The sequence below is a fragment of the Phragmites australis genome, chromosome 5 (assembly GCF_958298935.1).
Source record: "Phragmites australis chromosome 5, lpPhrAust1.1, whole genome shotgun sequence".
In the NCBI taxonomy this organism is placed as follows: Eukaryota; Viridiplantae; Streptophyta; class Magnoliopsida; order Poales; family Poaceae; genus Phragmites; species Phragmites australis.
Window position 1 is genome coordinate 8,262,419 of NC_084925.1, and position 9,911 is coordinate 8,272,329.

Genomic DNA, 9,911 nt, shown 5'->3' on the forward strand with positions numbered 1-9,911 from the left:
ACCCTACTCGGAGTCGTGGAAGCGTACCATAACTACAGGGTGCGTTCTAAAAATACTATTTTTTATAATAACACGTGTCTATTCTTTTTTTAAAGACATATATCTATTCTTTTTTTATTCAACCATTAAATTATAGGATAAATAGTATGAATAAATTTTTTTAGTTCCGTGCCCTCGTCAAGACTCCGGAGCCATCACAATCGCCTCTGCATCCTAGCCTACCCTATCCCAAACGATCCTACTGCCAGCTCGGAAAGGCAGACGCCGCCGCGGTGCTGAACCCTGATGCCGACGACGGCCATGGACGACGCGGCGATGGGTAGCCCGCCGGAGACCATGCCGAATCAGCGCGGGCAGAAGCGCCACCGCAGTGATTCGGACAATGACGATGGCGCGGGTGAGGCTCGCAGCGCGCCCCGACGCGCCGGCATCGACTTCGTTGAGGACGACGCGGAGCTGGAGCCGGAGGAGGCGGCGGCGGCGCTGGACGAGCCGGGTGCTCCCCCCGCGCGGCAACTGCTCGATTTCTTTGGCATCCACCCGGACGATGGCGACGACGACGACCTTTGCGCGGCATCCGGCGAGCGCATCCACGGCCGATCAAGAAGTCGACACGACGCTGAGGTTGGGCTTGGGTGAAGACGACGGCCGCGAGGCGCACGACGGGTCCTTCTCCTTCAAGATGTTGGCTGGGTGCGATGCTGGCTGCTGGGTGCTACACCTAGTTTACGCAGCGTCGGCGGACGATGCAACCGCTCCCTCCAGCGGGTTGGACCTGAACCAGGCTGACGACTTGCTGGCGGACGAGGAGATCGTCGTGTTGGCCGACGACTACCAGCTGCCGGCGTTCGAGTACACCTTTTGTCATATCTCTGGACGGTACAGCTGACCCTCCCCCGTGCCGTGCGCCGGCGAACGACGGCTCCGAAGCATCCATCGACGAGAGCCCCGTGGTGACGGCGCAGCAGCTCCTCCAAACTCCACCTCCGAACTCCATCCAGACACGCACGATCGGTCAAGAACCCAGCAACTCTCTTGATGACGTTCATGTACACACCAACCCGTGATGTGATAGGGTCCTGTAATGTGATGTTCTTGCTCTCCCATTGATCCGGACCTGAGAAACTTTGGTCGTCTCCTGCTTCTGATCACACGAGAGTGTAATCAAGCAGCAACATTCTCTTCCCTGTGGATTGATTTCTTCTCTCTTTTTTTTCTTGTTCGACATCGTCGCTACTCGCTGATCTCTGCAAATTGTGTGATGGTTGGTAGTATTAATATTATACAGAGGTTGGCATACTACCCATATAAAAAAGCAACTGCAAATTTTGGGACCGAACCTGCATTCTTGAGAAAGGCTGCTCAGTGGAATAGGATGCTGCAAATGAACACATGAATAGCCGAATACTTGCAACAGTAACCACACGTAGTTCAGTTCTTCAACGTACCACACATCAGGTCTTAATCAACAGAAAGGGGAAAAAACACCCTGCATCATTCAGATTTCAGCCTGAAAAGGGTAAGCAGGTGACAGCGGTAACAGTAATCATCCGATAACAATAATCACCCCTCAAAGATCAGTACAACTAATCGGTAGGTTACAGGCAACAAATAAAACAGGCTGATAAGCGTAGAGATGACTTGTCTGAACATTTACAGACGGCCATGTGAAATTGCACAAACACATCACTTCTCGGAAGCGTCATAGAGAGAAAGAAAGTAAGCAAAAGGAAGGAAGAAAACAGAAAGGAAGATGATACAAGCACAGAAGATCGTTTCTTCTTCACAGCAAACACCACAGGAAGTGCCTCTCACTCAAGGGTCAACACTCGGCCACTGTTCTTTTCTGGCCTGATGCTGTTAGCTGCAAGGAGAATGGGTTGTCAACAATCTGAACGCAAGGTCGACGTAACGGCAGATTTGAGATGGGAAATACAAGCAGGAGTTGGAAAGAGGTACTTACAGATGAAGAGAGGTCCGATGTCTTCAGAACCCGCAGCCTCTTCACTGAAGAAACAAACATCCTGCATGAATCGGAGCAACAATTAGGGGACATGTGCTAAAGCTAACTAATTGATAAGCTTATCTCGTTTAGTGTCGAACTACGAGTTTGTAATCTATACAAAAAAAACCTTGACCACAGGGAGAAAACGTCATCTTAGCTTTGTCTTAAGAGAAGAGAGTGCCGAACCCTTTAGGGAAGTACTTAAACAACCTGCGAGTACCTAGGTTCGAGCCCAAGTAAACGGCCTCTTAACTGGAGGCTGTACCAACCGAACTATCGCTCGGTTCTCAAGTTTGTAGTCATTCTAATGACATATATGCACAACTATCAGATTTTAACGAGGTCTACCTCAGTTCAGAATAGATTTAACTGACCACTGAAATGCTTACAGCAAGGAAAACTTACCCCCACGGAACATCTCCAACCAGCACCCTATCACCTTCATAATCCTCATAAACAAGAGTGTATTCGCCAGTTCCATCTAGTATACCAGATATTGCCACCTCTTCCTGAGCACACTCCTTTGTCCCTGCAGCTAGAGGGTCTTGTTGCGCTACATATAGGAATAGAAATTGACCAAATTGAATGAGATACTAATCAAACAACTCAACCATTCAAATTACTAAATGCTATTTAACATGGAAATAACTTTTACAGTGCCTTGCAGGTGAAAATTCGCGCATACTCATCATAAAGTTACAATCGAACAAAGGTAACAACTAGATGAAAGCTAGTAAGGTTAATCATGTACCTGCAAGAAGGCCCCGGAATAGCTTGTCGACAGCCAGAGAAAGCTTCTCGTAGCTGTCAAGGGCATTCAGATCGATTTTTCTACCAATAGGGATACCATCCATGTTAATCTTTACAAATGGAGCTCTTTTGGTCTCTTCAGGTTTGGCAGTCTTCTTCACGTTCTGCTGTTCAAGGGATGCTTTGATAGAGGTAGCCAGATTTCTTCTGAATGTACGAACTGGTGGCCACCCGATAACTGGGCTAGTAGGAGATCTGAAGTTGGAGAATGGAACAATGAGACATGAGAATGAAGTACAGTGGGTTATTGGATAAAGAACTACAACTAACAAAAACAGAAGTGCCTGTGCTAGTGATGAATGCATATAGAGACATTCAGCTATATATACTGGTGAATGAAACGTTATACACTGTTTGCTTCTTGGAAATTATTCATGTTCAAAACAGTTTTGACAAACACCTTGAGACAATTGATATTAAGGATCTTGAAATTTAAAGGCTTGCAGCATTTGGAAAAAGAAGTTTGCAAGAGAAGGAAGCTCCATGGCTATAGTTTTACACCTCACAGTGCAAACAAAGAAATAAAAAAAATTCAAACTTCCTGTCAATAATTATAAAAAAAAGGAAGAAGCCTACACTAAGCATTTTCTTTTCCCTTTTTTTAAGAAGTAAGGACATAGCTCATGTTATGGAGCCTATCAAATAGTTTCCATCTTTCTTTTTATGCAAATCATAAATCACCTATTCGTTAGAAAGTAGTTCTCTGGAAGAGACCTCCTAATGTACACAGCTCCAACAAAATTTTGCTTATGGGAGCAGATTAGTATGGTTAGGTAATGAGGAGTGTGAACAGAAAAGCAACTTGTCAAGTTGAAATCCAAGCAGTGACCACTAGGGAGTAGGGACTGGGGACAAAATAAAGATCAGTGCATGCAGAGCCAAAACCAACTGCATCCCTCATAAATAGGAGAGCTCCATCTCCATGCATGGCAGCAGGCGGAAGCAGACAAGCAAATCGGCCCTTGAATCCTGGATGGCTTTGTCATAACTCATGCCGGGGCAGATGGAGGGAGAATAAAGAATCAGGGACTTGAACAGTACTAGTACTTGCCAACTCTTACTACTAAAAAGCTGGTAAGATTTGTGGAATTTGACATGTGAGGGCTTGTGAATCCCACCTTGTCTGGGAGCCATTGTTGGTGCATGCAAGGGCATTCCCTGTAGCTGCTGCTTGGGACCCCTTCGCCTTGCCTGCACAAGAACAAGGAGGAAGAAACAAGAGGTGGAGTTCGGTGAGAACTTTTCGCGTTTATTACTGACTTTTGGACAAAATTTTCAAGACATGCTGAAGAACAACTGAAGGAATCAAGAACACAAGAAACAAACAAACATAGATCAGGAACAAATGGAAGGACATCAGCAAAACAACAAGATTATATGATCAAACAGAATGAATCGTGCATTCTTGGGATGTTAAATTGTAAAGGCAGCGTTTCATCGGTGCAACTAGTCTAAATTGTTTAGCTCATATTTGAAAGAATTTTTTTTGAAGGAACAGGAGGGGCACGCCCCTACTGATTATCATATATTAAAGAGAAAAAAAAGTTTGTTGTACAGAGAGAACCAAAGAAAAGGAAAAGAAAAACAGGAAAAGGAAAAAGAGCAGAGAGCCTAAATTAGTTTAAATCTTGCAGCCATTGAGTTATTAAGTTGCAAACAATTGTTGAGTTTTATGCAATAAAAGTTTTGACCACAAACTTAAGCTTCCAGAGAATAGGCTTCTACTAATTGTGTAGACTGAACAGAAAACTCTGAAACCATACTGTAGAGAAGTTGTATGAATGTAAAGCTTCGTTTCTGAAAAAAAAAACCCGGCATTCAACTCATCTCAAACAGATTTCATGCAACGAAACTTTAAGAACAAAGATACCACTTGAACCCTCTTGTCCAGAAGCTTAAGAACAAAGATACTCTATTATCATATTTCAACATTTATATGCAGGCTCATAAGAGTCAAAGATACCACTCTGCTGCTATCTCATAATGCACGCAGCCAGATCAAGAACAACAATTGAGTACTACTAAGACGAACTGGTTGTGTTGAATGGGATCCACAGATCAGATGATAGCCTGCTGCATACCTTGCGAGTGGGAGAAATCGGCGGAGTAGCCAAGAGAGAGCATGGAGCTGTGGACAGCAGAGGGCTTCCCCTTCTCTTTGCACACCGTCCGCCAGGCTTCGCCGCCGGGGAGGCCGAGGCTGAGCTCCAGCGTCTTCTCCTCCTCGTCCTGATCGCTCGGCTGACCCATCCAGTTGTGAAGAGTTGAGCAGCCACCTCTGCTCTTCTTGCTCTCTGCTGCCTCCCCCATCTCCCCGGCCTGTTCCTCCCTACCAGGTGCCAAGCGGCCAAGCGCTGCCAACGACGTACGCAAGTGCCCTGAAGATCTTAGCCTCTTTTATTTATCATGTAGAAAGAAAAAGATCAGGGAAGAGAGAGTTTAAAACAAAACAACTCATTCAGCAAGAAGGAAAAAAAAAGGCTGATGGGAAATCACTAATGACCTCTGCTCCCCTGGCTCCCTTGGTGTCTTCCTTGTGTTATATGTCAAAACCAATAGCTGGCCCAAAGAGAAGCAAAGCAACAAAAGACGAGCAGCTGCAGCAGCGAGAGGAGGAGGAGGAGGGAGAAGCATGCGAGCGATTGCCGTACACGGCACAAGTTCTTCTTTCCCTCCTCTTGTGAACCCCGCAGCACCAGCAAAATGAGCAGTGAGCTAGTGGAGGAGGAGGGACGAGCTATGCAAGCAAAGCAGGAGAGGAGCAGGGTTTCGGGGAGACTCCACGGGCTAGAAACGGGAATGGAGCATGGCACACGCCAATGTGATCGTAGGGCATCTATAGCTGCTACTGCCCATTTACCATCATGCACGGTTGCTGGTCATAACCTGATAGACCTCTCTCTCTCTCTCTCTCTCTCTCTCTCTCTCTCTCTCTCTCTCTCTCTCTCTCTCTCTCTCTCTGAAAAGGTGGCTGATGTAGTGCTAGTTTAGGCGCTGTTTAGTTAACCCCTATTAGCAAGGTCGGTTAAGAGATGAGAGAGAAGAGTTAGTGACTCCAATGGAGATAGAACAGCTAGGGACAAGCTCACAAGAGATGACAAGGGTGGGTGAAGGAATAATTAGGCGTGCAGGGGGACGAAGATTTGCACGATCCGAGCTTTTGGCCGGGCTCTGCATGCCCTCCCGTGCTCCTAGACACACACGCATCCTTCGTATGATCTTTTCTGTTCTCCTCCGCCTGTGCTCTCTCAGCTCTGTCTCTCTCCCTGCCTTGGGCTGCGAGCGCATTGCTGTTCCCCTGGAGCCTGCTGCCTCTGCCTGGGTCAGAAGCAGGAGCAGCACTGAAAAGGTTGCAGTGGCAAAGGTGGCGACCAAAATATGCTTTCTTTCTTCTTCACCCTCGCTCATGGCCATGGGAACGGCTGGGTTCTTGGCTCAAGAAAGCTGTCGTTTTTCCTGAGCTGAGTTGGGGTCTGCTCACCTGTGACTGTGAGCTCTGCCTTGCCGTTGCAGGTGGCTGGGTAGTGGTGTACACTCGTGCTAGTGCCCAGTACTCGCTTTGTTTGCAGCTGATGGATGTGAGTGATGACAGGAGAAAGAGAGAAATGCAACTTGGAATAAGCTTGGGATATGCGTTGAACTTCAATGGTGACTAGGGTAAGAACTTTATCTTTCAACTATCTTTGATTGCTCAATAAAGATAGTATTTGTTTGCTCCAAAAACAAATGGTAATATTTGTGATATTCCTAAGGTTTGATAAGTGTTACTATAAAGGTTGAACATCGAAAGACAAATGATAGGAAAATGTACCAAGTACAGCTTTCAAATATGAAGATAAAATCTAGTTCAGGTATACGAATACGATTTTAGTGGACCTGAGGTGAAGATATATTGCATTGCTACATGCCACCACAAAAGTGTGCGTCTCTGAAGATGCTCTGCCAATCACGAGTATCGGCTGTGCGCTACTGTATAGCTGCAAAGCAGCAGCTTATGCTATTATTCTACAGTCACATATACATACCCTTACTTTATAGGGGTCCGAACTCCATATTTCTTTTGGTAGAATGGTAACGTTTTCTTTCTCTTACGCAGTGACATACTGACATACGGATAGATGTATCTAGAGTTGCTAACTTCTAGTAGATGTAGCGACTAGCTAATATCTATAAAGGAATAATTAAAAGTAGATTAATTTCATAAAAGTACACTTATTACGTAAAACATGTTATATACTAACTAATTATTAACTATCGAAAATTGGTATGTAAGAATAATTTTGTCCCATCAGTTACAGTATCCGTTGAAGCGCGTGTAGCGGTCTGGGATATAATTGTAAATATACAATGTACTCAATGGTACCAAAACACCTCCGAATATGCCGAGAATGTTTAACTTGCTAACTGGCACATCATTCAACCGTTTAACTTGTTGTTCCCCACGTAAGAAAAAAGAGACTACTCATCTCCCCATAAACACGTGTTGCGTCTCGCCGCCTTCGGCTCTTTCTCTCTCTGGGTCGAAGGCTTCCCCTGGTTTGGTGACTTCGTACTCAATCACTCCACGCCATAATTTACAGTATTACTCCTCTAACTCCCACATTCTCGGCATATTCGGGGGTGTTTTGGTACCATTGAGTATATTGTACATTTACAATTATATCCCAGACCGCTACACGGGCTTCAACGGACGCGCGCCTTCGCTTGAGTCCCCATAAAGCCAGCCGCACACAGGCCCTCAAGGCACCTTTGATCAGCCTCGACGTTGCGTCCCGAGTCACCCTTCGGTCTCCGCCTGAGGTCCCGCCAAAGGCTTCGCCTACACTGATACTTGGCACCACGGGTCGATCTTCGGTCTCCGTCCGAAGGCCCGCCAGATGCTTCGCCCGTGCTCTCTAAAACACAATTGTATTATTCTTCATTGAACAGCCACCAGTGGACTTCGCCTCAGGATCCAAAGGGGCGCGTAAGATCATTCCCCAATAGTAGAGAACAAAGAGAGTGAGAGACAAAATCAGATATTCTTATTATCTTCTATCAGATGTATGCAAACTCCTATATATATATATATATATATATAACCATATAACATTGTTTTAAGAACGAGGCAATTTGCTATATACCATCGTAAAAATCGCAAAAGTTGAAAAATACAATCGGTGTGAGGATGACATGTGGGCCCACCGATGGTATTTTCCAATATGAGCACTTTTGTAATGGTATCCACCTAATTTTGTCTTTAAGAATTGGTGCTAACAGAGTTACATCACTAATACCATGGAGGTTACAATTTTGATGGTATAGGGGTTATGGACATCCACATAATTGAAGATTTCATAATCACCCCCTTGGATGTCCATTAATTGTGAATATGTATGTCTGATGCGTCGTTAAAAACAATGCCAAGGAAAAATCCAGCATGAAAAAAATCATGGTCAAGGAAAAAAGAGTACACACATATTCACTTCCCCTGATGGTAATATCACTTAATGTCTTTGAGTCGCCGTAGTCCAACACCATGAGTCAATACTGAAGTGGGGAGTCCCTTCGTGAATAAGTCTGCTAGATTCTCGCTTGAATGAATTTGTTGGACTATAATAACACCATCCTTTTGAAGATCATGGGTGACGAAAAACTTCGGCGATATGTGTTTCACTCTATCTCCTTTCTCCTTTGATATATCCATCTTTTAATTGAGTGATGCAAGCCATATTGTCTTCGTGTATGACTATAGGCGCTTCTTCTTCTGAAAGTAAATTGCATTCTTTGTGAATATGATGTGTCATATTCCTTAACCACACACATTCCTTGTTGGCTTCATGAATTGCCAAAAAAATTGCATGGTTAGATGAAGCTGTTGCTATAGTTTGCTTCATTGAGTGCTATGAGATAGATGCACCACTACACATGAAAACATAACCAATTTATGATCGACCATTTTTTGGATCAGATAGATACCTTGCATCTGCAAAACCAACTAGTTCTCCCTTGCATATATTAGAAAAATATAAACCCATGCCATTTGTACCTTGAAGATAATGAAGTGTATGCTTCACACCATTCCAATATCGCCGTGTAGGACAAGCGCTATATCTTGCTAACAAATTAACAGCGAATGCAATATCAGGTCATGTATGAGTAGAAAGATACATGAGTGCTCCTATGGCACTTAAGTGTGAGAAACCATCCAAACAGTATTCTGATTAATCATTAAGTGTATCATTTTCTTAATCACGACTTCAACGATTAATAAGAATACCACTTCGGTAGTCCCGACACGTGTTTTATGCGCAAGATCGGAACATATGCCTTTCCAATATGGAACATCATAACAAAGCTTAAGAAAGAGCGAGTAATTAACATTTATATTACAAATTCTTAAACATATACCAAGTTAGTACAATTTACAACAAAAGAAAGCTAGGAAGAGACTAAAACCTGCTCAACTCCTAACTCACAAAAGAAACTGCGTAGAGGAACAAAAGCTAACGACAGCAAAAGATGAGTGAAGCCATATGCTCTTAGGCTTCACCCTGAACACACGACCTCCAAGAGTAGGATGTACTACTCATTCTCACCACTCGCATCGACGGGCGTGAAGTAGCCAAAAACTAGCTCCTCACCTGCAAAACCTGTAGAGCAGTTGGGTATGAAGGTACTTGCAAGACTTAATCCATAATAGACACTTATACAAAGACTGACTCCAAGGATTATGAATTGGGATGTTAGTAAGAATACAGCCACATGGTTAAGTAAATTCATATATGAAAGCAAATTTTACATAAATATGTGTGAGCATCTATACTTGACCAAAGTGACAAACTAGCCCATAAACTGAATATAATGTAAAAGGAACCATAGTAGTAACATCTATAACGAACCATCTCAACATCTCAACCATACCAAACCACATTCATAACTCTACGGCTGCTGCAAATGGGCAAAAACATGTTCATGACCGAGAGCGTAGCATTTCGAAATATTTTTATACCCTGCAGGGTTACGACTTTACCCACAAGACTTGTGGATCATACGGCTTGCATGACCACACAGATCCATACAAGGGGGTACTCATGTCAACATTTCCTAATAAGCC

General features: G+C 44.1%; 1 protein-coding gene across 4 annotated transcripts; it reads right to left on the minus strand.

Moving 5' to 3' along the window:
• Nucleotides 1-1,475: 1,475 nt before the first annotated feature.
• On the minus strand, nucleotides 1,476-5,731 carry LOC133917422 (auxin-responsive protein IAA7-like). Of its 4 annotated transcripts, none has more exons than XM_062361326.1 (7): nucleotides 5,319-5,731; nucleotides 4,897-5,169; nucleotides 3,934-4,006; nucleotides 2,757-3,010; nucleotides 2,411-2,558; nucleotides 1,964-2,024; nucleotides 1,476-1,864 (listed from the first exon to the last, which is right to left on the minus strand). In XM_062361326.1, exons 2-7 carry the CDS (start codon nucleotides 5,123-5,125, stop codon nucleotides 1,823-1,825), a joined length of 807 nt encoding a protein of 268 aa, XP_062217310.1. In that variant the 5' UTR covers nucleotides 5,126-5,169; nucleotides 5,319-5,731; the 3' UTR covers nucleotides 1,476-1,822. The 4 variants fall into 4 exon arrangements, with proteins under 4 accessions (XP_062217310.1, XP_062217309.1, XP_062217307.1 ...); XM_062361325.1 differs by having other exon boundaries at nucleotides 4,897-5,193; nucleotides 5,319-5,730; XM_062361323.1 differs by having other exon boundaries at nucleotides 4,897-5,209; nucleotides 5,319-5,729.
• Between the last annotated feature and the right edge of the window lie 4,180 nt (nucleotides 5,732-9,911).